Source organism: Spermophilus citellus (assembly GCF_964194105.1).
Source record: "Spermophilus citellus genome assembly, chromosome: 9".
Lineage (NCBI taxonomy): Eukaryota > Metazoa > Chordata > Mammalia > Rodentia > Sciuridae > Spermophilus > Spermophilus citellus.
The window spans coordinates 138,207,150-138,235,127 of record NC_138191.1 but is presented as its reverse complement, the minus strand read 5'-3'; the positions used below and the strand labels follow the sequence as shown (position 1 = coordinate 138,235,127).

Genomic DNA, 27,978 nt, shown 5'->3' with positions numbered 1-27,978 from the left:
TCAGAGCGGGTGGAAGATGGTGGATGGTGTCTACGGGGCTGCATGGGGCTCTGATCCCTGAAGGTGGATGCGGAGGTGTCAAGTGACCCGTGTCAGGCGGTGGCTGTGTTCCAGGGTGGCACGGAGGTCGGGCCGGCACCATGGCCACCTGGCGGGGTGCCTACCAGGTCCCTGCTGGCTGCACTGTTGTGCTGCAGGTGCCTCTGGGCAGTGGGTGGGTGTGGACCACACAGTGTGGTTCAGCCTTGGCTACCAGACGCGGCATCGCTTCTTGGGGTGCATGCGGGACCCCTGGGTGCAGTGGAAGGTGTCAGCGAAGGCAGCCAGGTTCTGCAATGAGCCCAGCACCCTGCAGACGAGCGGGTGGACAGAACAGCCTGAGACAGGAGCCTGGGTGGGTTCGGGGGCACGGGTCTGGGCAGGGGGCACTTGCCTGTACTTCAGGGGACTGTGGACGTCAGTCTTGATGGACTGGATGGCAAACTCAGGCCGGTAGGACCCGCACCACACCTGCAGGTGCACCAAGGGCGTGGCTACAAGGCTGTGGGGCTGGAAGGGTGCCCCTGGTTGTGGCAAGGGCCGGCAGCAGTCCCCACGGCCCAGGCTTCCCCTCGGGTGGGAGAGGAAGCCAGCAGGTGCTCTCCTCCCTGCACACTGACTGGCTCCTCCTAGCTCCCTCCCCTGCCAGCCTCTTCCTCCAGAAAGCCCTCCAGGATCACTGGTTCTGGTTCTGAGGTCTGGCCAGCTCACAGTGTCCCTCGAGGCCCTCTAGTGGGCTCTCCAAAGTGCCAGGCTGAGAAGTGGGCCCTCCAGAGGTGTGGTGGGGAGGCTGGGGGCGGGTGGGACAGGAGCTGCACCTGGGCGTAGTTGACGAAGAAGAGCTGATCGCAGGTCAGCTTCAGTCCTGGCAGCTGCTGGTCCTTGCCGCCCTCCTTGGTCCATTTTAAGTAAGCCTGCAGGCCCAAATGGGTGCTGGGCCTGGCCAGTCCTGCCAGGCCTTCTGAGCCCTTTGATCTCCATGCAGAATGGAGGTTGGCTCCAGGACCTGTGGACGGGCCCTGCTCTGCAGCTTGGGGCCCTCGGGCACACCCCTGATTCCCAAGCTGCCTCTGCATGCTTACTCCAGCAGGGCTCCTTGGGGTCTGGCCAGGTGGCCTGCCAGCTGGTGCCCACCCGAATGGGTACCTGGTACCTAGGGCTCATCCATTCCTGGCTGTAGGTGAGGGATGCTGAGGTGGGTGGACATGCGGTCACTAGTCCACTACCTCACTTGGAGATGGAAAGTGGCCAGCTCAGGCCGGTTGAGGCCCAGGGCCTACCCGTGGCCGGGAGGTGCTCTGGGGCAATGCTGCCTGCCCAGTCAGGAAGAGTCCCCAGGACACAGTCTCAGCCCATGCTGAAGGCCCTCTGTCCCCTGCTCGAGGCTCCTGCTCAGACCCACCTTGTACGCCTGCCGCACTCCTCCGTTGTCCGCGATGTTCTCCCCCAGGGTGCTGTATCCGTTCACCTGCGCACAGAAGACAGGTGGGCGTGGGCCCGGCCCTCGACCCGGCCCTGGCCCTCCTTTCCCGCAGCACCAGGGCCGAGTGCGGGTGGGCGCGGTGGCGGGCGCTCACGTTCTGCTTGTCGGCCAGGTCCCAGGTGTAGTTGTTGTACTGGTAGACCATGCACTCCGACTGCTTCCGGAAGTGCCAGGCCGAGAAGTTGCTCCACCAGTCCAGCATGTTGCCGTTCTTGTCGAAGTTCCGGCCTGAGTAGGGCAGTGCGGAGCTGGCTGTCCCCCAGCCCCAGCCTGTACTTGCCCTCCCCGCCAGCCAAGGCCTGTCCATGGCCTCCAGCTGACCCCAGGAGCTGGAGCTCACACTCCTGGGCAGAGCCTGAGCCCTGCAGAGCCGGACACGCTCAGAGGGGACAGGGTGTGCTGCAGTGCTTCAGCCCCAGAGAGGGAGGGCTTCCGTGGTCCCCCACACCCTGACATTAGGGCCTGCTGTTACTGGGTCCTGGGGTCCTAGGGACACTGGGGTATGGCTCCCTCTGGACATGTGCTAACTTTCTAAACCCCAGGTGAGGGTACAGGGCCCCCAGGAGCACAGGGGTGCCCTTGGGGGGATCCCCGTGACCATCTTGGGGAAGTGACCTTGGAATCCAGCCCCTGTGCCCTTGCTGTGCCCCTGGTGGTTTCTCTGGATGGGGCCCTGGGCGGCATTCAAGACCTAATCTGCCCCAGCTCCCTCGAGTCCAGCACATGTTCCCCTGCCCTGGCCTGTGTCCCCCCAGACCTCCTTGGAGGCCCCAGGAGCTCCTGGAGACAGGTGTGTGGCTGGCAGGTGCAAATCTGTCTGGAGGCCCCGGCAGCCCCTTTACCGTTGTCATCAAAGCCATGTGTGATCTCGTGCCCAATCACCATCCCGATGCCCCCGAAGTTCAAGGCCTGCGGCTGTTCCTTGCTGAAGAAGGGTGGCTGGAGGATCCCAGCAGGGAAAACTGTCCCCAAGGGGGGACACAAAGAATAAACTGAGTGGGCACATCTGTGCGCCATGCTCAGGTGTCACCTCCAGGGTCCCACCATCCACTCCCGTGGCTGGGAGATAGACTCCCCCTCCCCCCATGTATAGCTGAGGAAACAGGCTTAGAGGCCGAGAGGGTGGGGCTAGATCGGGGACCCTCTGGCCTCTTGGCCACCGTGTGCCTTCAGGGACTGCCCCCTGCATCCCCCTGACTCCTGCAGCTGCGCAGCCCTGAGGGGTGACAGTGAGGTGGGAGAGTGCACTCCCCTTCTGGCAACCGCGGGGGGCTGCCCAGGACTCTGGGGGCGGGGTGGGCAGTGAGGCGGCGGGCATACCAATCTGGTTTCGGTTTGGAGAGTAGAATGCGTTGACCACGGCAGCCCCGATGATCCAGCTGTGGTGAACACACCGTCACCTGGGCCCACCTCTGCTGGGACCTTCCCTCGGCGCCTCCCTGCCCTGGCTGGCTAAGCCTGTCCTGTCACAGTGGCCGTGCCGGAGCACGTGCCATGCCTGGTCGTCAAGATCCAGGTACTCTCTGCACCTCCCCCAAACGGGGTTGGGGGAGTCTGAGACAGGCCCAGTGTCCCTCCCCAGCCTCAGCCAAGCACAGGGCCACCCCGACCCAGCAGGTAGCTCCTGAAGGCCACACTGGCCACGCCACTCACAGATTCTGGTCCACCTTTTCCCGAAGCTTCTTGAGGCTCCTGTGGGCATTGGCCTTGAGGTTCTGCAACCCATTCTCAAAGTACAGGTCCTCTGAGAAGTTCAGCTGTGAGAGGGGCGGCCACGGCAGTGCTCAGGCTGGGTCCTCGGAGGGACGGGCGGGGGTTGGGGTGGTGAGGGAAGGGCCTCGGGACTCGCCAGTAGCCAGCAATGGCCCCGGCCCTGGGTGCAGATGGTGGGGTGGGGGGATGAGTGGGGCCCTGGCCCTCAACATCTACCTCTGTGACTCTGAACCACCTCAGGACCTGAGTCCCCCGCCTGTAAGCTGAGATGATGCTAAAGCCACCCCAGGCTGTGGGAGGGTGCCTGGCCCAGAGCCCCGTGTCCCCTGTGGCGGTTTGGAGGCAGGGGCTGGGCGTGGGCAGGACAGGCAGAGGTCCCGAAGGCACTGGGGGTAGGGGCGCACGCTGGAGTACTCCTCGTCCAAGTGCTTGTTCTCCTCCAGGATGTAGTCGGGGTAGCCGATCTGCTCCCGGATGCCCATGGCCTGAGGGCAAGAGGACTGGTTGTGCCCTGGCCCCCCGTAGGAGGCCACCTGCCAGTTCTGCCCCCTGCCTGGTACTAAGGGCCAAGGCCCCAAGAACTGTGTAGCCAGCCAGGGCCTGGGGAGTCCCACAGGTGCAGACCCCCTCTCCCTGGCCACAGCCCCTGCCCACAGCCTGTTCCTGGAGTGGTGGGGATTTCCATTCCTGATTCCCGCCCTGGGGCCGCCCCTGTGGGTGAAGGTCCTGACCTCGGGGCTACTGGGGGGGGGGCTCTGTGTGGCTTGCCCACCTTCTCCCGGGCCTTCTTCTTAGACTCCTCGTCCATCCAGTTCAGCTCATCCAGGGTCTCCACAAACACAGCCCGCACCTTGTTGATGAGTTCTTTGACCTGGGGGCACATGGCCGGGTCCTGGACTCATCAGGGGGCTGTGTGACCCACCTTCAGGGACTTTTGGGGAACGGATCTAAGACACCTCTGGAGGTGTCCCCGGGCTGCCCCAGCTGGGGGCCTCCGGGGTGAGGTGTGGTGTGGGTATGGGGGTGACCACCTCCGTCCAGGGGCCCTGCCCTGGGGCTCAAGTCCTTGCAGGTGTGCAGAAGGCCTGCTGGCCCTGGGCTCACTGTGTGTAGATCTTGTGCCTGGCTCAGGTGGTCTGCAGGGCCCAGGGCTGGGGGCAGCAGGGATTTGGGGGTCAGAAGCACTGGGTGGCCAGGTTCCCTGGCCTCCCCCTGGGGCCCCTGGGACAAACACGTGTCCTCTGGATGTCCCTGAGCGAGATGCACAGGGGCCTGGCCTGGGTGTGCCCCGTGTGGAGGGCCCGCCTTCCCGTGGCAGGAGGCAGCACCCACCATGTTCTTGCTGTCCTTGGAGAAGGCCTTCTTGACGTAGAGGGAGCCCACGGCGCTCTCCATGTTGCTGTTCACGTAGCCCACGCACTCCTGCCAGCGCACCTCCTCCACCGTGGTGCCGTACAGCGCCTGGCATCAGGGTCTGCCTCACTGTGCCTGCCCTCATGGTGCACCCTCTCCCTGCATCCACAGCCCAGGTCCCGCGTGGGGCCCTGGGTCTGTGAGGCCAGCAGACCCACCCTGTCCCTGGTCTTGGGGTGCCACCAGCCAAAGTGGGACGTGGGACATGGGATGTCTCAGACTTGCTTCCAAGTGCTGGCTGTGGGTGTGGGAGCTGGACAGCTGTGGGGCTCCCACCCACCCAGGCCAGGTGCTGGGCCGCTACTCTGGGAGAGGTGGGGTGATCTGCTGGGCCTGTCCTCCCTCCGCCCTGGTTATCTGCCTCCAAGACACAGGGCTAGTATTGACTCTAGAGCAAGCTCTGGGGACTGTGTCCACCCTGGCCACCAGCCCCAGCCCCCTGGGCCCTGTTTCCCTACCACTGAAATGGTGATGAGACCGCATGCCCGTGTGTCCCCAGGGGTGGAAGGGGAAGACATGGAAATGTGATCCGGCCAGCGAGTGCCCTGCCCGGTGCCCGGCTGCCCCTCCTGGCTGCGGGATTGCCTGCCTTTGGGAAGCTGGCTTGCCCCTTTGCTGGGTCTGGCCTCCTGGGCTGCCTGTTCCTGCCTCTGGCCTCTGCCCTGGCTCTCTGCTCCCTGCAACTCTCCCCTGGTCTCTTTACTGCCCTGAAGGTCAAAGTCACCTCCATGTGGCAGCTTGCTCTGTTCCTGTCCCCTCCCTTCAGTCACACTTGCTTTGGACAGGAGATTTCTGCTTTGCTGACTGCTGGTTGTTGACTGCCCCAGGGGCAGCTGCTGGGCCTGCACAGCCCATGCTTTGCCCCGTGGCCTCCTGGGGGCCCCCAGCTTGTGCTCAGTCACCTGTGAAAGAGCAGGGCCCGGCCCCGGGCAGCCTGGAGCCCCGCAGCAGGGAGTGCTCACCTTGCGATAGTTCCCGCGAGCGTCCTTGAATCGCTGGCTCAGGGTGCTGATGCGATCCAGCACCAGGCGCCAGACCAGGTAGTTCTGCATGGTCCTGGGGCAGGAGGCAGGGCAGGGGCAGCACAAGTGAGCTGCTCGGCGGAGAGTGGGCTGCAGCTTGGCCAGCTCATCCTGCCCACAGAGCTCCGGGTGCCAGAGCGACCCAGGCGTCAGTCGGCCTGCCCCTCCTTTCTACATCAGGCTTCACAGCTGCTAAGGGTGACCTCCCTTGTCCCCGCACCTGAGGGCACTACTTGATGCAGCCCTCTCCTGAGAGCGGAGCTGTGTGTGTGGAGGGGGCAGCGACACACAAGCTGCGGCCCTTGGGCCCCTCACTGGGCCTCACCTGGGAGGGTACATGTGGATGATCTCTTCAAGGTTCTGCAGGTAAGGAATGCCATAGACCACCACCTCCTCATTGGGCAGCAGCGTGATCTTGACCGAGGACAGCACGGATTGTATGAACAGAGTCCAGTTGAATCCCTGCAGGAGGAGGGAGCAGGGAGAGATGGACAGCTCCCGGGCACCCAGGAAACCCAGTCCCACCAAGGAGTACCCAGAGGAGGGGAGCAGGGAGCAGTACAGCACTTGGAACCAGGAGAGCAGGGGTGGCCGTCCACAGAGTCCAGGGGCCCGGAGGCAGGTGAGAGTGTGTGAAAAGTTAAGTGCAATTAATGAAATCCCTGTGAGAAATAGCAGTAGAAACAACAAGCAGAAAATATAAATGGTCTCACAGGTTAAGTAAACTGACTCTTTCAGTTGAAATATTCCCACAAATTTCCAGGCCCGTCTGTTTTTTCCAGTGCATTCCATCTGACATTTAGGGAGAACAGACTGTTAATCTTAAACAGACTCTCCAGGGAGGAGAAAAAGGAGAAAAAACCGTTTCAACTTGATTAGTAAGTCCAAGAATAACCTTAGTATTATAAGGAGATAATAAGAAAACACTAACCAGTGTTATGATAATATATGCAAAAATTCTGAGCAAAATATTAGCAGATAGAATGCAGCTGATCCCAGGGGTCAATGGTGTACGTCACAGGCCAGCTATTTGAGGAATACAAGTTTGGTGTCACATTTCAAAATCAAATCAGTAGAATTCACTATGGTAACTGGATAAATGAGGAGAGTGACATGATAATTCTGATAGATACAGAAAGGGCACTTAGTAAAATTCACCATCGCTCACTATAAAGACTCTTGGCAAGCTAAAAATAGTTCTGTGACCTGATGTGGGAAATCTACAAACGGTTCCAGCCACGACGGGGAACTGTACGGCAGGCCAGACTGGCAAGGCCCGGCCCGGCTGCCTGACCCAGGGCGACAGGCCGAGTCTCCCACCAGGACAGCAGGCAGCGTCCCACCAGGGTGAAGCGGGACCAACGAGGATTGGGGGGGGACGCTTCCCCAGATGGCGTGATTTCTTGTGTATAAAGTCTGAGAATCTGCAGATGAATTATCAGGACTAACCAGGGAGCTGAGGAACACCCCTGTTTCCCAAGGTGGGATCTCTGTGTGGGCAGCCAACCAGGAGGTGGACTGACCACACAGAGCACTCACCCCGGCACGCACAGAGGCCCTGGGAATAAACCTGGGGCAAGCTGCCTGAGGAATCCAGCTCCACAGAACTCAGAGAAATGGGAAGTCATGAATGAATGGAGGCTTCTATCGGGCTCAGAGGTGGGAAGTGCGGAAGGTGTGGTGCAGTCCAGCTGCCCGTCTTCCTCAAAGCACTTCCTAGCAGAATCCCAGCAAGCGCTTTGTGCTGATTGAAGGTTTTATATGAAAATGCAGGGGCTGGGGTGGGGCTCAGTGGCAGAGCGCTTGCCTAGCATGTGTGAGACACTGGGCTCGATTCTCAGCACCACATATAAATAAATGAATAAAATAAAGGTTCAGCAACAAATAAACTATATTTAAAAAAAATGCAAAAGGTCCAGAACAGTTCAGACAACCTTCTTTTTTGTACTGGGGATTGAACTCAGGATGCTTTACCACTGAGCCACACCCCAGCCCATCTTTAAAAAAAAAATTTTTTTAAAGACGTTGGTGGACCTTTATTTTATTCATTTATTTATACGCGATGCTGAGAATCACACCCAGGTCCTCATATGCTAGACAAGTGCTCTACCACTGAGCCACAAGCCCAGCCCTGGCCCCCAGCCCTTTTTATTTTTTATTTTGAGACAGGGTCTTGCTAAGTTGCTGAGACTGGCCTTGATCTTGGATCCTCCTGCCTCAGCCTCCAGAGTTGCTGGGATTACAGGCCTGTGCCACCATTCCTGACCAATACAGATAGTCTTTTGAAGGACCAAGTTGCCAAACTGATTGGATATCAAGACTCCTCAGAAAGCTGCAGTAGTGAAGGTGACCGTGGCTGGCACATGGACAGAGACCAACAGAACAGAAGAGTGTCCAGAGACACACAGAAACACACTTGGTTTACACCAAAGATGGCACTTGCCAGTGGTCAGGGGGTCATCTTATCAGCAGATGGAGTGGTCATGGGAGATTCCTAAGGAAGAGACCAGATAACCCTCCATCTCACTGTGGCTGCCAACCAGTTCAGGGCAGACCGCAGGCCTGGATGCCCTGGAGGGCAGAGAGTCCAGACAGACACTGGAACATCAGCATACAGAGAAGATTGCTATGCCTTTGATAAGTCGATAAACTGGACGAAAGAAAGGGCCTGCTGCGGGAGTGGGGACGCAAGCTGCTCATAGGAGGACACTGGCCATCAAGGGGTGCTTCTGGAGCAGCAAGAGCTCCGCCAGCAGCAGGGGAAAGGCAGACAGCTGCAAGACCAGGGCAAGGGACCGAGCGACACTCCCAGAAGAGGGAGCCGAGGTCAGTGGACGGAAACGGCACCCAGCCTCGTGGGCATCGGGCAAGCCTAGCTGGACCCAAATGCAATGCCACACACGCCCGAAGGTGGGTTGGGGAGAAAGGTGGGCGCCACCCAGCCCTGGTGAGGCGTGTGGACCGTGAGCCTCCGGGAAGGCCTGCGTGTGCCGCCCCCGACTGAACGGCCCCTCCCACCTGGCACTGCCCGCGCACCGCAGACGATGGTGCTGGAGCCCATCATGGAGCTGTTCCGGGGAGCCCAGAGCGGAGCCCCGCCAGCCCAGTCGGGGGCCAGGGTGCAGCTGCCACGTTCCCAGCTGTCACTCTGCGCTAGATGCAGGCATGTGGGGTCACCTCGAGGTGTGGGACAGGAGCCTGGGGTCAACATCAGGCGCCACATCCCTGCTCCTCGTGTGGGGTGAGGGCGTGGTGCCCAGGGAGGAGACGGCGGCAGGGGCAGCAGGGGTAGCAGGGGCCTCTGGTGCCTTGGCCGTGTCCTGTCACTGGGCACTTCACAAGCCTCCCACCACTCCCAGGCCACCTGAGGACTTCCTCTCGCCTCCTGCATCTGGCCCTGAGGGCTCTTCCTTCAAGATCAGCAGGCCCGCTGCCCGGCCTGCCCTGCCCTGCCTGGCCCCAAGCCCTCTCACAGGAGTCCAGGCCTTTATATGGCCCCCAGGCTGATGCAGTCCACTGACTCAGCCCCCTGACCCCTCGCAGCCCTGCCTTGGGCCCTTGGTGGCCCCGACAGCTGGGCAGTCCCCCTGGCCCCTCTCCCCATGGCCAGCACTGGTCCTGCGTGGCTTCCTGCTTTCCTGAACATTCCGGGTCACTCGCCTGCCGTCCCTCCCTGGGTGGGCCAGGCTTCCTTCTGTGCCCCGATGGAGCCCAGTCCTGGCCCTGCAGAGGTCTGCTGGCCAGGGAGCCAGGGGCTGGGCTGGGGGAGGGGTGTTGCCGCTGGCCATCTCTCGGGGCCAGTGTGCAGGACAGGGACCGGCCCTCCCAGGACACCAGGGGTGATGAGCGGGGTCCAGGGCTCTCTCTAGGGTTCCAGTCTTATCCTTGGGAGAGCCGTGTGTGTGGATGCTCCTGTGACTGGTCAGGAGGGAGGCGCTCCGGGTCCGTTTTCCTCCCGCTGACTTCCTTTGCCACAGCTGCTGAGGTTGGACCTGCACTGCGTCTTCCCCTCCTGGATACCCCTGGAGCAGGCCAGCCCCTCAGGGCAGGGCTGGGGTGGGCTGAGCCACTGCTGGGCTGGGGGCCAGATCCCTGCCCTTGGCTAGGTTGCTTCTCTGCTGCCCCCCAGCCCAAGGCTCTGATCTCCAGGCAGGGGAGGGCCGTGGGAGTCACCACGGTTAGGGTGGGCAGAGCCCCTGGGTCGGGAAGACCTTAGGACAGTCTGCAGCCCCCCCATCCTGTTTCCTGATAAACTGGGGTCACCCAACCCTCATGGTGAGACATGGTGACTGTCCCCGATGACAGGTGGTGACTGCTGTCCCTCTGGGATTGGTCACCATGCTTGGTTGTGCTCAGCATATTGCTCTTTGGGTGCAGCGAGTTGGTCCCTGCCTGGGGGGGCATGGTTGAAGCACATGGGGGTGAGGTCAGGCCCGGGCTGGCGCTGGTGCTGGCCTCCGGTGCACGCCACCTCACCTTCAGGGAAAACTTGTGCTGGAGGTCTTTCAGGTTCATCCTGTGGTACAGGGCCGTGACGTCGTGCCTCTCCTCCTGGGGCACTGTGGCCTGCATGTAGGCTGGGGTCACGTGGGGGTGGGTGGCCGGAGCCTGGCCGAAGACCCCTGGCCCGGTCCCCGGCCCCGCCTCACGTTGGCCAGGTGAGTCTCCAGCTCCAGCACCTGCATCATGTCCTTTTGCACTAGATTGTTGTCCTTGGGGAGCTTCATGTCCTTCCGCAGCATGGTGGCCACCGATATCATGAACTGCAGGTAGGCTTCCCGCACCTGGGCCAAAGGACCGTGGATGGAGTTGGGCCGCCTCGGCCGCCTCGGCCGCCTCGGCCACCATGGAGCGCTCTGTGGGGTGGGTTGGGTGATGACGTGGAGCAGCCCCCTGAGAGCCCGTCTGGCCAACCTCAGCCCCCAGGCTCTGCAGCACACAGTGCCCTGTGCCTGCCCAGCTCAGAGCCCTGTGGCCCCTGTGCCCATGGACCTGCTGTCCACCCAAACTGTGGTGTCGGGCCCCACACCAGGGTCACACCAGACGGCTCACACTAGGCCGCTCCTGACCAGCTCCATCCCTGCTGACCAAGTGACCCATGCCCCAGCCTCTGTGGCAGAGGGCTCTGAAGGGCTGGCCCTGCAGGCACCTGTGAGGCTCATGTTGTGGGAGGAAGCCTGGGGTGGGGGCTCCTAGCCAGACTGAGACCCCCTTTCCCCTCCCATCCTGGGAGGGGCTTTCCTCAGGGCGAAGGAGCCGCAGAGGCCACCCCTGTACGCTGCTCTGCGCCAGGCGGAGGCCACCCCTGTACGCTGCTCTGCGCCAGGCGGAGGCCACCCCTGTACGCTGCTCTGCGCCAGGCGGAGGCCACCCCTGTACGCTGCTCTGCGCCAGGCGGAGGCCACCCCTGTACGCTGCTCTGCGCCAGGCGGAGGCCACCCCTGTACGCTGCTCTGCGCCAGGCGGAGGCCACCCCTGTACGCTGCTCTGCGCCAGGCGGAGGCCACCCCTGTACGGTGCTCTGCGCCAGGCGGAGGCCACCTCTGTACGCTGCTCTGCACCAGGAGGGCCAGTGCCTCCTGCAGGTCTGATTGAGGTGGCCCATGACGGGACACTCCAGCTCCTGATGTCTGAGGATTCTCCCGACCCCTGGGCTCCATGCTTCGGTGTCAGCTGTCCTTCTTTCTGACCTGACCCATCCTTCAAAGCTCAGCTCACTGCCCCTCTGCCAGGAGGTCCCCAGGGCTCCCAGCCCTTCCATCGGGGCCACCCACACCTCCTGCCTTTCCTGCTCTGCTCCTGGGGTACCCCCCCCACCTGTTCTCTGCTCTCTGACTCTTCCCGGACCCCAGCCCCCTTGCCCTGGCTGGCCTTTCTGGACACTTGTCTCTCTCTCCTGACTGAGCCCCTTGCTACAGGAGCAGAATGTGGGCTCGGGCCCAGCTGCTCATGCTGGGCATGTCTGTAAAGACCCTGGCAGTGTGGCCTGCTCTGCATGGCAGGGCTGGTTGGGGCTGGCAGGTGGCCCCACAGGCTGCCTGCTGGCTGAGCTCTCCTGAGCCTGGCAGAGGGTGTTGAAGGTGAGTCCTTGCTCTGCGTCTCTGGCCTCCAGTGCCAGGCTGGACTCTGGAACTGGCCACAGAAGCTTGCTGTGGGCTGCAAGGGTCAGTGGACCATGGAGCCCCTGGTCCCAGTAGGCCCTGAGGTGGGAGGGGGCAGGCCCAGCATGGGCGGAAGGGCCCCAGCTCACCTTCTTGCTGTCACCCTCGCTGAAGTAGTACTCCCGGGAGGGCATGCCCAAGGTGGGCTGGTCTATCTGGAAACACAGAGGGTATGACCTTGAGCAAGAGCCCGGGGTCCACAGCCTGCAGCACCCCTCCCAGGGCTGTGCCCAGTGGGATACTAGCACCCGAGGGTAGATGCTATAGAGTGTCGCCCCAGGAGCCTAAACTAGCTCTGAGTGACAGGGAGGCTGGACAGGGCCTGGAGGACAGGACTGGGGGAGCCAGAGAAGGGTGGAGGGCCAGGCCCTGCCGGGCCCCTTGGTGCTCAGTCCTCCTGGAGTGGCCTCACACGTGTTTCCCTGGGGCCCTGGGATAGGCTTCCTGCCCTGGTGCCAAAGGCCTCCTTGTCCCTGAGAACCACAGAAATCCTGCTCTGTGCCATCCAGGAAAGGGCTCCGGGAGCCCAGGCCCTGAGCACACAGCCTCACTGCCCGGGCCTGTGCCGTCACCCCCACTCCGTTCCCGCCTGGCCGGCCCGGGGCGCGTACGTAGATGATGTGGCGGCTGGAGTTCTGGTCGTCGTTCCAGATGAAGAGGTCGATGAGGACGCGCCTGTTGAACTGAGCGTTCATCAGGGCCAGCTGCTGCTCCAGCTTCCACTGGGGGCCTGGGGAGTCACGCCCACTCTGGAGACCGTCAGGGCCTGGGGTCTCAGCCCAGCCCTCGCCAGGCAACGCGTCTGCCTCCTAAGCCCAGAGCTCCAGGTGGAGGGGACCCTTGCCCGGGTGGGGGTGATGAGCTGACTGTGGGCCCAGAGGGCTGGAGCGCGAGGGAGGGGTCACACCTCCCCACCCGGGCCACAGGGACAACTGGGCCCCCAGTGCAGCACTGCGTGGGGGCCGCTAACTGCTCTGTGGTCACTCTGGACCCTGAGTTGGAGGGGTCCCAGAGCACGCTCGGAACTGGGAGTCTGGGAGTCCGGGAGGGGTGCCCTCGGCAGAGCTTCGGGGTCAGCCCTAGGAAGCCCCAGTCACAGATGGCACTTGCTCTCTGGCTAGGACCCTGAGCCTGCTCCCAGGGCCCTGAGGTTGGGCTGGCAGAGATGGGCCTCTTGGGACTTCCTGAGAGCTGGCAGCCAGACAGATGGGTGGCCTCCCCTGGAAGGCCTGGGTCCCCAGGTGTTCCAGGGGCTATGTCCACTTGTCTGTTCTCCAGGCCTGGCCTCACCTTTGGTCTCATTCCATTTGTCCACGATCACTGGCCACCCTCCCACGGTCTCCAGGACGTCCAACAGGGGCCGAGAGTCTCGCTTCTCTATCACGCCTAAGAAGGGGAAGAGGGGGGCTCACATGCCTGACCCGGGCCCAAGGGGACATGTCACCCCTAGCCCATGCCCCCTTCACGGGATCAGCATCTTAGCACAGCGTGGAGGGGGCTGGGGCTGGTGAGAGCACACGGCCCCGGGACAGGGCAGGGACCTGGGGGCTGGCAGCAGGTGAGTGAGCCTAGGAAAGCAATGGCCAGCCTGACCAGCACTGCCACCGTGGTCCCCAGAACCCGCAGCCCTGGGTGTTCCAGCGGGGGTGGGGCTGTGCTGGGGGCTAGAGATGATGGCTGGAACCCAAGACAGGCGCCCTGGGTGCAGAGCGGGTCTGCGGAGGCTCAGGAGAGCAGCCGCCCAGAAGTAAGTGCAGGCTGTGCAGAAAAGGCAGAGACCAAGGACGGCCACGGCACCCATGCACACCCACACATGTGCCTGCGCAGAGCACACCCACAGAGCACACACCGCACACACCTGCTAGACACGCACACAATGCACATGTGTGTACACACCACAGAAACACGTGTGTATAGCACAGAGACACTCGCGATGGTTGTGTACTACACACACGCACGCAACACTCACACATGCATGCTTCTCCTGGGCTCCCGGCAGGACCCCTGCTGCCTGGACAGAGAGTGGCCTGGGTGTGAGCGAGATCACAGGGCAGCTGACAACAGGTCTGCTTATGGACCCACAGGCCAGGTGGAGGGCACAGCGCACAGACCCATGGCCTGAGCCCTGAGCAGTGTCCACTCCCACGCCGGGGCCCTGGCAGGAGCAGCCCACCTGCAGGTCTCACCAGGGCCCTTCCCTGGGATTTGTTTCCTGCTGGGGGTGGCTGAGTCCCTGTACTGGGCCCAGGGGATGCTCAGGCTCCCTGCAGAGTGCTCTCAGCTGGACCCCCTTCCTGCAGACACTCAGACCCCCCCGGGGGGCAGGGACGTGCAGACAGACCACCTGGCGCCCACTCACTCTCGTTCATGCAGGAGCGGTACAGCATCTTGGCCTTCTCCACTGCGGGCCGGTCCTTGTCAGTGGACTTCTCCAGCACACCTGAGGGCAGAGGAGAATGTGGACAGAGGCCTGAGGTGACTGCTGGGGGCCAGGGTCAGCAGGCCTGTGCCCTGGGAGCTCCTGATAAAGGGGAGACCCAGGAGGCCCCGGGGACTGCACTGAGAGACCCAGCTAGCCCCCTGTCCTGGCTCAGTGCTGTCCCCACCTTTGAGGATGACCTCCAGCTCATCGCGCAGGATGTCGAAGACGCTGTACCGCGAGCTGGTCTCGGGGATCACGTGACGCCGCAGCCAGCCTCCGCAGGCGTACTGGTAGAAGTCGTCACAGGGCTCCTTGGTTGGGTCCATGTTCCGCAGGATCCTAGCAGCTGCTTGTCCCAGGGTGGGGTGTAGATGGCCTGACTTGACTATCTGCTCACGGAGTCTCCCTCCCCAACCAGCTGCAGCCATGTGCCCCTGGGAGGGTCAGTCACCCTCTCTGAGCCACGTAAGGCTGGAATCAAAGGTGGGTTCAAGTCTGGGGCTGCTGCTCAAGGACCACATGACCTTGAAGCCTCGTGGCTTCCTGAGTCTCACTTCTGGGGACACCAGCAGTCTGACCTGAGAGGCCCTGGGTGGAGATGAGCCTGGCTCCAGGCGGCTGGCCCTGCCCTTGAGCTGGCGCCAGCTCCTGGCTCCTGGCAGGACCCGAGCCTCTCAGCCATCAGGTGTGCTTAGCTCCCACCTGGGGTTGGTTTCCTGCTGGGGGTGGCTGAGTCCCTATGTTGGGCCCAGGGGGTGCTGAGGCTCCCTGCAGAGTGCTCTCAGCTGGACCCCCTTCCTGCAGACCCCTGGAGCCCTCCCTTGAATTCTGGTCCCTTGGAGGCTGGGGACGTGCAGACAGACCACCTGCAGGACCGACTCTGGCAGAAGCGCCTGCTGGAGTCTCTCCTGTCCCTCCCCCCCCCCCTGACCTGTGCAAATGGCAGCCTCTAACCCCAACAGGAGACAACGTGTGCAGAGCAGAGCCCTGGTCCTCAGAGCCACCAGGCTGCAGCTGCAGGGGCAGGAAGGAGGTGCAGGGAGCCCCAGCAAGCCCGGCCCCCCACTCCAGGAGGGCCCTGGGTGGGCTGTGCCTCACCTGCCATCACGCAGCCCGAGGTGGTGCAGACCTCTGAAGGCGAGGACTCTTTGATGGCTGCAGCAAGGAGAGGTGTGAGTGCCAGGAGCACGGGTGGTCAGGGCGGGTGCCACCACGCCTCCACCCCAGAGCCAGTCCAGCCTCAGCCTCAGGGCATTTCTGCAGCACAGCCCAGGGCTTCCCCAAGTGCAGCTTGGATGACCCGTGAGTGACCCAGGGCCCCTTTTACACCCCTGCCCCCACTGGCCATGCCTTCCTGCCTCCATTGTCGGGGACCTGCTCCTCCAGGCAGCCCCCTGTGCTGTCCCCCCAGCCTGCCCTTGTCCCAGCTGGACGCCTCATAGGCAGTGTCCAGTGGCTCCCCAGCACCCAGCTCTGACCCAGCAGGTGCTCAAGGTCGGCGTCCCTGCACTGTCCTCTCTCCCCCCACACCCCTCCTGCACCCATGCGCGGCTCCCGGCCCTCCAGGAAGACCCCGCCCCGTGGCAGGCGCGGTTGCCGAGCCCACCTCCCGGGGCTGTCTAGCAGGGAAGGCAAAGGCTACCTCGGGGTTTTCGTTTTAAGGTGGTCGTCTCTTCCTGGGAGAAGTACAGCCGGCTAGTGAAGGGGGGCAGCTGCTTCCCTGGGGAGAGACACGCGCTCAGCTGGCCTCCAGCCTCGGCCTCCAAAGGGCAGCACCAGTACCCCTGCAGGGTGGGTTCTGCAGCCCCCGCCCACCACAGTGAAGGGTGGCCACCAGGGAACCGGGTGGCTGGCACAGGACAGAACTGCCTTCCTCTGTCTGCTTCCTGCTGGGCCTTAGCAGGAGGCAGACCCCTGGCTTGCTAGCCCCGCCCTGGCCTGTTCCACCCAACCAGGCTCCATCGATTGGGCAGCTCCTGGAGTCCCACCAGGGAGGCACCCTAGGCCCTTCCGAGGGGGGTGACCCCTACCCTGGAAGCCTCCTCTCTGGCCCCTGCACCCTCTTGCACCCCCTCTGCTGAAGGCTCAAGGCCACCCTCCCCTCCTCTCCACCACGTGCAGGGGTCAGCAGGGGTCTTCTGAGAGGACTGTCAATTGTCTGGAGAGGAGTGCGGGGGACAGAAGGTGGAACCCCAGGTTGGGGGAGAGGGTGAGCCAGGCCTGGCCTCTCAGATCTGGCTTGTGGTTCCATTTCCCCACCCAAGAGGCAGCAGACCTGGGGAGGGGGACAGGGGCTGCTCTGCTCAGCCCTGAGGACAGAGATGGCACACAAGGTGCTGGGGCTGGGAACTCGTCCGGTGCTCCTGGTCCCACCATTCAGGGGCCAGTGATGCAACTCTAGGGCCTGCACTAGGGCGTCCCTCTGGTGGCCACAGGAGAAGGCTCTGCAAGCTCCAGCAGCAGAGGAAGTGACCATTCAAATGCAAACCCGAGCTGGGAGGGAAGAGGCCAGAAAATGAGCTGTGACCGCTTGGCAGGTGCTGGCTGATCTCAGGAACCCGAGCCTGGGGGAGACTCTGGACCTCAGGAGGCCACACCCCCTGTAAAAGAGCGGACTGAAGGACATGTGACCTCCAGCGTTAGGGTGTGGCTCACGGGTGAGACAATGACAGAAGGTGGAGTGGACTCCCGCGTGACAGCTGTCACACAGCAAGCCCAGGATGCATCACCTAAGCGACAGGGTCATGTAGGAAAGGTGGAGCATGGATGGACATGGGCGGGTGGCAGAAAGAGTGCGTGGAGGTGGGACCTCGGCTTCCCTCCCGGAGTGGAGAACTGGTCACAGCTGTGACGGGCTGAGAACCCACAGGAGCAGGTGGAGGTCAGTGTGGGTCATGCAAACCAAGCACGAAGGGAAAGAGTCACACGGGACTGGTTCAGTACGGCGAGGAAAGGAAACAGGTGGAAGCCAGAAAGCTCTGTTTTCAAATGCCGTGATCCTCTAGGGAGAAAGTCCCAAAGAACTGCCAAAATGCTCCCACAACTAGAAACTAGCCCGCTCAGGGACCCAAGATTGACACCCAGGGCCAATGGCTTGCCTCTGCCCCCAAAGAGCAATTGGCATTCCAAGTTGAGGGGTGATGCCATTTATAACAGCACCGAGATTGATAAAGTCAGGTAGGAGTCTAACAAAATAACAAAATGGCACCTTTATGTGGGGCTATCAAACACGGCTTAAAAAGTCACACATCTGAATGAACAGGAGGGAGCCTGTGTCCATGGGTGGAGGATTAGTATCACGAAGAATTCATTCTCCCCAGCTTGGGTCTCGCATCCAAGGCTCAGCAAGCCATTTGTCACACATACAGACTCTGCTCAGGCTTGCGTGGAGGGGCAAGGGACTAGCCTGGGGACAAAATGGTGAAGAAGAGCCAAGCGGGAAGGCGCACAGCACTTGACCCCACGACTCACATGACCTGCGTGTTACCAGCCAGCAGCCCACGGGCCAAAGAAGAGACACGCGGCAAGAAACAGGTCATTGGGGCAGAACGGAGAGCCCACAGATAGACCCACAGGACACGGGAAAGGGGCAGAGCCATGTACCCGAGAGAGGGCCCGGGACCAAGGCCACCGGCTGCAGAACTAGCTCAGGAGAGACCACAAGACCAGTTCAACACAGAGCTATCCAATGTCTGGAGAAAACACTGAAGAAGAGGTGTGGGGCTTCAGGCTTGGTGAAGAATTTAAAATGTGACATAAACAGCATGATCCAAAACAGACAAAGTGTAATCTGATGTTATTAAGTTTAAAACCTTCTGTTCTGTAAAAGATCTGTTCAGAGAATAAAAAGGTAAGGCGCAGTCAGAAAAAAACAGGCATCAGACAAGACGCTTTTATCCAAAATGTACAAAGAACGCTTCAAACTTGAGCATAAGAAAACAACACCGACTGAAAACAGGCGAAAGATCTGACCACCCTCACCACAGGAGGTGCCCGGGGGTGGAAAGGAACATGGCAAGATGCCACCCTTCATTTTCCATCATGGAGCTGCGGACTCCAACCACAAGGAGGTCCCACGCGCCTGTTGGAGTGGCTAAAAGCAGGCCTGGCGATGCCGACCGCTGGCAGGGCTGCAGAGCCGCAGGGACTCGTGCCGGGGGCGGGTGGGAGCCAGGCCCACTCATCTTGGAAGACGGACAAACTCAATTCAGTCGGAGAAGATGATCCAGTTACCACACTCTTAGGTGTTTACCCCACGGATTCAAAACATGTCGCCACCAAGAATCCTGCACGTGAAATTTATAATTGACATGAGCCAGAAGCCACCTAGACGACCTTCAGTGGGTGAATAAACAAATTGTCACCTGCATACAATGGATGATCACTCAGCAGTGACAATGAGTAAGCTATTAAGTCACAGAAAGCACATGCATGTTATGTGACTAAGTGAAAGAAGGCAATCAGCCACAGGGACTCACAGCGCCCATCCCGACCGAGTTCGCGATGTCAGAGAGGGGAATGAAGGCCGGGTTGTCACCAGAAGCAACGGCGGCCAGGGGGGCAAGGGAAGAGCCGTCAGTGCTTAAGGGGAAAGAGCCAACTCGGCCCAGACCCCCAGGCCCGGTGGACAGTGAGACAGACACACTTCGGACAAAACCCGAGGGAGTCTGTGTCTGCCGGTGCTCCCCGGGACAGGTGCGCCCTGCCTCCCGCTGAAAGGCACGCTCGCAGCAGTGCCCTGCACGGCGGGCAGGATCGGCCGGCTCCATGCAGGTAAGGCCAGCGGTGAGGGGTTCCGGGAGCTAGGCCAGCGCTGGCCAGTGTGCCCCAGTTGGGTCAGGTGACCAGAGCTGGAGCTGAAGGGGGAAGTCCCCACACGGCTGCCAGCGTTGCATGGAGGGAAGGGCTGGGGGTTCCAGGCACTGCAGCTCTCGAGTGGCCTGAGGACACACGGCCCTCCTGAGGCCACCCTTCCAGAGTGGAGTTAGGAGAGGCACGTTTTCCATGTCACCTGTAAGGAAGAGCTTCACACTGGTTATCATGGAGCCACTTCTCACTTGGGAACAATGGACGGAGCTGGGGAGATACACCAGGCTCACGTCCCCGGTGGGTGGCTAAGCTTGGACGGCTAGGCCCCGACCTGTCATTCAAAATCTCTGTCCTTCCAAGTAGGAGGACAATCATAGAAGTGAGAGCCCTGGATGTGAAGGCTGCAGAGACGTCAGCCTTCCTCTGCTGCCGAAGTGTGGCCACCAGGAAGGACGGTGAGCAAGCCCCATGGCCAGGGAGGCCCCCCAGGGATGACAGCCTTCCCTAACGTCCAGGGACATATCTTCTCTTTGTCCTTCTGCATTGGCTTAATGCCAGTCATCTCACAGACACAGTATTTAAAAAACCAGTTGTCTTTTAAATATCGTGCTATTCCCTCTGAAAGCTTATGATCCGAGGTCCTTGAATTAAGACCTTCAGTCTCCCCTCTCCCCGTCCGTCTCTTTCCCTCCCTAGTTTACACAGGAGCTTGATGGAGAGACTCCCTTGAGAAGGTCCAACCACGCTGGTGGCCACGCAGGCCTGGGGAGCCAGCGCCCGTGTCGTGGGCCTGGGGAGACGCGGCTGAGACTCAGCGAGCAGCAGCCCCAGGCTGGCAGCGTCCCCAGGTCCCCGTGGAGACCACGTGCTCTCAGAGGGAAACTGCCTGGGTTCCCAGGAGACAGAGTCCCGGAGACAAAGCCAGTTTGGATGTGATTCATGTTTATGGAAAGAAAATCTCCCCAGTGAGAACACAGACAGCAGAACTAGAGCCCGATGTTTGCGGTTTGAACTCTTTGATCCAGAGAAGGGCACCCCCAACCCTCACCTCTGCACCGGTGCCTCGGCCACAGACTGCCATGGCTCCCACTGATGGGCAGGGGATACTGACCCCCCGACCGTGGGTGACCCGTGGGGCTCCCTCCAGTCAATGGATCCCGGTGGGATGACAGAGCTGGTGTGCTTTCCTGTCCTGGTGAATTTCTGTCACTTCCAGGGGAGGAACATGCCCAGGTCCTTGGGGTGGATGAAATTCCCAAGGAACAGAGCTACCCCAATTGAACCTGACCCGATCGGCTGACCCCCACACCAAAAGGTGGGTGTATCCTGTTACATAATTGCTCTGTGCCAGTGAGTATGGGTGGGTGTTTTTTAAAGCTTCAATAGCCAGCTGATGTGGAAAACAAGTATGTTTGAAACAGATAAAATAAAATGATCAAGAATAAAGACAAGGCCGGGTGCACTGGCACACACCTGTCATCCCAGCGCTCGGGAGGCTGAGGCAGGAGGATTGCAGATTCAAAGCCAGCCTCAGCAACGGTGAGGCACTAAGCAACTCAGTGGGACCCTTTTTCTAAATAAAATACAGTATAGGGCTGGGGATGTGGCTCAGGGATTGAGGGTCCCCAAATTCAATCCCCAGTACCCTCCTGCTCCCCCCAAAATAAAGACAAGAAATATTTAAAAAATAAATTTGGAAAATAATCAGTTGAAAATTCTGGACCTAAGACCTTGTAGTTGTTGCGGTTTATAAACAGCCACAAACCCAAACTGGATGAGTTGAGCTGAAGAGAGACTTAGTGGGTTGGCATGAGGTTCTAAAGCGTTTACCTGGAACGTGGGACAAAGTCAAAAAGAGATGGAAAAAATGACGGGGGTCGAGAGCTGGAGGACAGTGAGCAGAATGAGCATGTGTGGAGCCAGACCCCAGGAGGAGAGGACAGAGGAGATGTGAGAGGTGATGTCCAAACAGATGGTGGCTAAAGATCTCCAAAGCTGATGAATACGTCAAGGCTTCACAACAGGGATCACAACAAATCCAAAGTGGAACCAAGGATTCTGTGGCCGGATCTCTCCCCGTCAGCACACAGACCAGCAAGGACCGAGGGAAAGCAGGTCTGCCTACAGGAGAGGCACGGTCCGAGCCATGGTCGGAGCCGCTGCAGTTTTCTGAAAGCAGTTGTGGCGGTCAGAAGGCAGCAAACCACTCGAGACCCTGAGAGAGAGGGTCGGGCCCTGGTTTGATAACCAGCTAAACTATCCCGAAAGATGAATGCGAGGCTGATTCCAAGTCACCAGAAGTCAAGACCACTGGCGATTTATTATTTAGGAGCAGGGCTTCCCCACGTGTCGGGCCACAGAAAGCCCCGAGGTGCTGGAGGTACTGATTTGGAGGACTCGCTTTAGAAGACTCCTGGGCTCTCCAGGGTGAGGCCTGGGATGAACACACGCTTCCTTGTATCTGCCCAGGGTCCTGTGCTGAAGCCGCATATTAGCATATTAGCCGCATATAGCCGGACTATATTCGGAGGTTGGGCCTTTGATGGAAGATAAAGGTCAAGGGTGGGGCCCTAACTGGGTAGGAAGGGTATCCCTACAGAAAAGCGAGGGACACCAGAGCTCGCTGTGCCGCCAGAGGAGAATGCAGTGAGAGGAGGCCATCTGCAAGCCACAGAGAGAACCCTCACCGAGACCCAGCCGGCTGGCACTTGGGTCTTGGACTTCCAGTGTTCAGAACTGTGAGAAGCAGCAGTTCTGGTCCTGAAGCCACCCAGCCCACGGCACTCCCTGAGGCCCAGCAGACTGAGATAGGCTCAGACTGACAGGCAACTGCTTCACCGTTTCCCTGGGCATTCCAGTTATCAGGCACGCTCGGTGAACTCTGTCCCAAACCAAGGCTTCCCAAGCCCCAGCGTGCAGATGAGTCACCTGGGCATGGTGTCAACACAGGCACGTCTGCTGCGGGTTCCTGGCTTGTCCCTAACAGCAGCAGCACGGGCACAGGGCCGGGGTGTGCATGAGAAGAGTGAGTCAATGCTCACGTTGTTCGGAAGAATCTATGGAGATATTAACTTGCTTAGTATTTTACTAAGTTTAGTATACACCTAAAATTTCAGCCAGAGTAGTTCTACCTTCTTCCTAGGAACATCATAAGCCATGACAAAAATATCATTTCCTTCCCAACCATAAGAAAAGCCAGATGGTCCACAAAAACCACCACTTTCCTGGATCCCATTCAGGAAAGACCCACGGTCCCAGGATAACTGGAACACAGGTCCCAGGATACCTGGGACACGGAATCTTGGAGTTTTGGAGGACCTGAGCCCCTCCAGGAGAAGTTGGGTTGTGGGTAGCTTCACGTCTGGCAGGGTCTGGAAGTAAGAGATGTTCCAAAGAAGGAGTCAGGGCGAAGTCAGCTGCCCTTTATCTAGAAGCATGGCCGAGCCCCTCAGTTCAGAACAGCGGAGAGCTCCTGACATCTGGGAGCTTCCATGAACCCACAAGTTCCTCCTGAGGCTCTTGCCAGGTGCATGAGAAAGATGGCTCGGGTCTTGGAAGACGGGAGGGAGCCTCCCTCGGGGCACTGAGACGCAGGGCCCACTCTGGCAGTGATACAGGCACAAAACCACTTCCACTTGCCAGGACCCTTTCTTTGGGAGCAAGAGATCTGAACCACTGGGGGCAGGTGACCCCTGCCATCCCCAGAGGCAAAATCCCACAGCTCTACATGAAGGTGGCGATACACACCTTTAGCCCATGGAGAAGGACGAGACCCTCTGGGCCTAGGAGCCTAGAATGACCTCCAGAAGAGGTCTGCTGCCACTGGTGGGCAGGGTGCTCAGGCATGGGGCCGAGTCTAGCTGATGTGGGCACAGGGCAGGGCACGCAGGCCTGCCTAGGGCTGAGACTCAGCCGGCACCAGAGTGCCCCTGCCTGCCCCAAGAGCCTACTGCTGGTCAGCACAGCCGTCCACCACAAGTGGAGGGTCAGCCCATTTTTTGTTGCTACCACAAATTACTGTGGGCGGGGTCCTTTGAAATCTGTTTATTTAGCCCACAGTTTTAGAAGGTGAAAGTCCAAAGGCAGGCAGCCCATCAGATTGGCCCTGGGAGGCCTCTTGGCAGATGGCCCGTGGTGCAAGTATTTCTAGAGGGAAAGACAGAGCAGGGAAGGACCTGTCCTGCTCTCTTATGAGAAAAGAAGAGGGGAGGAAAGGAAGAGGGAGAGTGAGAAAGGGCAAAAGAAATACCTGAAAAGGTGACGTGTATTTTCCAAAATGAGTGAAAGAGAACTGTGAGGCACAGTACTGAAGGGAACCCCACAGGACAGGTGCCAAGATCTTCACACTCAGCCCAGACCCCACAGAGACACCCCACAGCCTGGCTCCTGGGGACCCGGGAGAAGCTCATCCAGGCTCCAGGAAAGGGAGCCACTTAGAGACCAGGGGGTGCAGGTGGAGCACAGCAGACTCCGCAGGAGATGGTGCGAGGCGGCGGCGATGGAGTGACCCGCATGGAAAAGACCCGAGAGCTCCCCCAGAGCGAGGGTCTCTCAGAATGGGTGCGAATGAAGACTCTCCAGACAACCAAGTGGGGAGGTAACGTGCGGCTCGCCTGCAGTCCAGGAGCCACAGGACGGAACATGGGGGATGGCTAGAAAGGAAGAAGGACTGGTGTGTCGCCCGGATGTGGGACTCGTGGGGTTCTGGAAGAGAACTGGCAAATGATGCCACCTTGTGCAGTGCCCAGCAGAGACAGCGACGTGGGCAAGACTCACCCTCTGAAGACCTGGAGACTCACTGTGAGAGGCGAGGGACCCTGGGAGGCAGCCCGAGGCCGCCCATTATAATTTACTCAGGGTCTCGGGGCAACAAAGGAGGTCAGAAACTGTCAGAATGCCCCCCCCCCCCCGCTTTTATTCAAGCTTGTGACCTTTTGCAGATAAGAGACAGCAAATGATAACTACTTGTGCAAAACTGAAAGCTGCTTTCTGTTTTAAAAACTGTTTTTGGAGCAGAGATTAGAAAGGTTAGGAGAAGAATTTTAAAATTTAGAAATGCCACCTTGAATTGAGTTACATCCCGAGTGACTAGCATGATACTGTTGATTTAGACTCTGGCTGCGTGTGGCAGCGTCCCACAGCTGAAATCTGCTTTAAAAAGCACATGGTTTTGTTATTTGAGATGGGTCAGGACAGGCCTTGAAATATGAATGATTTGGCAAAAAAAAAAAAAAAGGATAACTCTTCAAACAAGTTAGTCATGATAAGGAAACAAAGTAAGAATGAATACAGGAACTGCAATCCATTATCCTCTACGGTTCAGCTCTGAAAACACACCATAAAAAGTGGTAAGTGAGCTGGGTGCTGGGATGCACGCCTGTAATCCCAGAGCTCGGGAGGCCAAGACAGGAGGATCACAAGTCCAAAGCCAGTCTCAGCAACTTAGCAAGGTCCTAAGCAACTCAGTGAGACCCTGTCTCTAAATAAAATACAAAATAAGGCTGGGGATGTGGCTCAGTGGTCGGGTGCCCCCGAGTTCTATCCCTGGCACCCCCCACCCCCCAAAAAAGTGGTAAATGCTGAGTGTGGTTTTCATGGGAAGCCATAGTTATGCCTGTGTTGGGAAGTGGAGATCTGGGTGCCTTCCAACAAGATGTCAGGAGCAATATTGATGGGCCAATGGCAGAATCTGACATTTGAGGATTGCACCTGACCACCAACAGCACGACGGACAGTTTTCTAATTGTCACTGGTGTATGAAGTCATGAACCCTCCAGCGAGGCTCTCATGCCAGTGCTCCTGACGTGCGTTCACAGCAGGAAACCGAGGCACAGAGGAATTATGGAAACCACCCGAGCACAGGCATCTGGGTTTGGAGAGTCGGGTGGCCAGCGGAGCTGTCCACTTGAAGTCTGGGTGTTAACCACAGCCACACGGTGCCCACTCACCATGTAGCAAAGGGCCGAGGGTGGACAGTGAGCTCCAGATGCATGAGGAGGCGCCCTGGTCCAGGGGCTGGCGCTGTTTCTGTACAGGCCAGAGGTTCTGTGGCCATGCGTGGTCACCACCTCTCTACTCACATTGCCGGCCAGCAGAGAGCAGCCACAGGCCGTGCTGCGTGAGTGGGTGCTGCTGTGTCCAACAGACCTGTATCTACAGAAGCAGGCTGGGGGCCGTGGCACCAGGGGAAGAGCAGGACTGCTTCTGTAGAGCAGAATCCAGGATGGGCAGGGGTTGGGGCACAGGACTGTCATGTGACTTTGTTATAAAAAGGCTTATTGGTGACCTTCAATAGCCAATAATTAAATGAACGAATCGAAGATCACCATCCAAAGGACAGAAATATGAAAGTTCCAAGTGAGTTGAGGGAACACGGAGAGAATCGTGATAGAGCAATCCAGAAGAGCAAAGGCAGGCAGGAGAACACCGCGGAGAGGGGGCGCTGTGGTGCTGACCGGGAACCGCAGACAGGGGGCGCTGTGGTACTGAGTGCGAACGCAGACAGGGAGAAGACAAAGACCAAACCCACCACCCACCACTGCCAGGGGCATCTGGGAGGCAAAGCCCATGAAGTTTCAAGGGAAAAGAATGGAAAGGATAGACCAAGCGCTTCCACTGAGCAATTCCACTGAGCACTGCATGTTCACTCAGGCAGGAGGACGGAGACCAAAGAACTCAGGGCAAAGAGCGTCGCTCAGACCCCCTGGGCGGCTGCACGGTATTCGTGGAAGATAGAGGATTCTCTATGTATATCTAAATGTGAAACCTGCCTCATACTTATAAAGCCAAGCTTTGGTTTTATCTAAGTATGTGCCCATGTGATAATACAGCCCTAAACATCTAAGGTGGATAAATGGATACAAGAAACTGACACCACTGTTTGCGTACACACGTACGCGCGCACACACACGCCCTTCGATAACTGAAGATCAAGAGAATGAAGAAGACAAGGCCTGCAGGAGTTGCTGACCTCGCGGCCACGGAGGAGCACTTCCACCAGGGCACCTGCACTGTGGGGACGGAGCCAGAGTCAGCCCTCCGGCCAGCCCCAGCAAGCACCAGAGAACCTCACCAAGAACAGCTCGAACCGGGGCTTCTGGCAACAGCACAAGTAGGCCAGAAACCGGCAATAATTTAAATCTAGAAATTAAAGAAATAAATCTGATCACTCACACATCAAGAAAGAACATGGACATGAGAAAGAGCACTTGGAAACAATGAACAGGCTGCATGTAGAAGCTCCTGCCCCTCATCCGGGACTCAGGCCAAGGTGAGCCTGGGTCATTCCTGGGGGGTCACAGCTGAGGAGCCCAAGGCTGCAGGCCCCGGAGGGCCGGGGAGAGCCCAATTGTCCAAGAGCTCAGTATGCAGGAGGGGAGGGAGAGGTAGGCAAGAAATGGGGGCAGAGGTGTGAAGGCAGGAGGAGGCAGAGACCTCACCGAGGACCCACACACTGCAAGGGGGAGTGAAGGCCTCTTCTCTTGCAGGGTGGGCTCCCGCAGAGGCAGGAGAGGGGCCCCTTGCACACTGAAGCTGGGTTCCCTGTTCCCTGTAAGCCTCAAAGCCAGGTGTTTTGAGAGCCCTGAACAAAGGTTCCCTGGGCCCTGGACCCTCCAGGTGAGCTTTCTGCCCCTGGACCTGGCAGTGCCCATCTGACCCTGCAGGAGGCCCTGGGGGGCCAGAGACCACAGTGACTGCTGGGCAGCTGCCCCACTCCACAAGGCTCCTGCAGGCAGCCTGGCCTGTGGATGCCCATCCTGTCCTCTGGCAGCACCCACTTCTGTTCTGCAGGAACAGCTGCCAACAATGGATGGGTGGCTCCTGAGGGACTTTGAGTGACATGGCCACAATGCCCTGTTCCTAGAACCAGGCCAGGCAAGCCCTTCACCTGCATGTCCGTGTCCTGTGCCCCCCACAGCAGGACAGCAGTCAGCGCTGGTGTGTGAGCTCCACCGGCCATGTGCACAGGAACCCGAGGCTCAGGGAGGATGGGGGCTGGCCAGGGGCCTGGTGGCAGCTCACGTTGACCAGGGCTGCCCGGGGCCTGGGCGTTCACCCCACTCCACCTGAAGAGGAGCATTCTGGTTCCTCCATGTGGGTCTTTGTGGGGGAGAGCAAAGGAGAAGGGGCACCAGGGCAGCCCAGGGTCGCTGAGGGCAGTCCTGGCCACACCTCCATCTCCGTGGGTACCCAGAATGGCCCTTCCCACCGTCTTGCAATTAGCAGAATCTGTCTCAGAAGCCACTGGGCCCAGGGACTACAGCTGGGGCCTCTGGCAGGGCAGGGGTGGATGCTGGCACTGAGGAAGGCGGCCAGGTGAGCAGAGCCTCGCAGGGGTGGGACCCAGCTCAGGAGCCCGGGCTCCTCCTGCTGGGCTGGCCGGGAACTGCAGCTGTGCTCTGCGGGCTGCTCTGCCAAGGCCTGGGAGGGGGCCTGCGGGATGGGGCAGGGGCCTGCCTTTGGCATCCAGAAGTCCTGCAGAGGCAGAGGGGGCGGAGGCAGAGCCCGCAGAGCCCACAGGAGCAGCCGTGATGCAGAGCTTTCTGAAAGGGGCTACTGGCTCCCCACAGGGCAGCGTCCCTCTGGGACCCTCTCTGTTGCCGGCAGCACTGAGGGCCTCTGGGACCTGGGCTGCCCCTTAGGCCCCACTGGGGGCCAGCAGGCCTGTGGGGCGGGGTGGGTGGTGGGGTGCAGCATCCTCACTCACCTCTGCTGTAGAGGATGCCCAGGGCCACCAGGGCTGCTGTCACCAGCAACAGCAGCGCCCACTCTAGGAAGCCTCTGCGCTTCTGCGCGGGTGGGCTGGCTCTCTCCATCCCCATTGGGCTTTCCGACTTCCCCATCAGCAAAGTTCTGGACGGGAGAGCGCACAGCTGAGCACCCCCGGCCAAGGGCAGGGAGAGGTGGCCAAGGGCA

At 59.8% G+C, this 27,978-nt stretch overlaps 1 protein-coding gene across 1 annotated transcript; it reads right to left on the bottom strand.

Annotated features, from left to right (window-relative positions):
• On the bottom strand, positions 1-27,978 carry MMEL1 (membrane metalloendopeptidase like 1). The gene is made up of 23 exons (XM_081307775.1): positions 27,770-27,978; positions 15,896-15,973; positions 15,352-15,408; positions 14,438-14,599; positions 14,191-14,271; positions 13,122-13,217; positions 12,443-12,561; positions 11,921-11,986; positions 10,320-10,454; positions 10,147-10,236; positions 5,996-6,132; positions 5,611-5,704; positions 4,568-4,696; positions 4,008-4,106; positions 3,640-3,720; positions 3,176-3,279; positions 2,843-2,901; positions 2,365-2,484; positions 1,617-1,750; positions 1,442-1,507; positions 858-953; positions 434-510; positions 1-349 (listed from the first exon to the last, which is right to left on the bottom strand). Exons 1-23 carry the CDS (start codon positions 27,903-27,905, stop codon positions 250-252), a joined length of 2,316 nt encoding a protein of 771 aa, XP_081163901.1. The 5' UTR covers positions 27,906-27,978; the 3' UTR covers positions 1-249.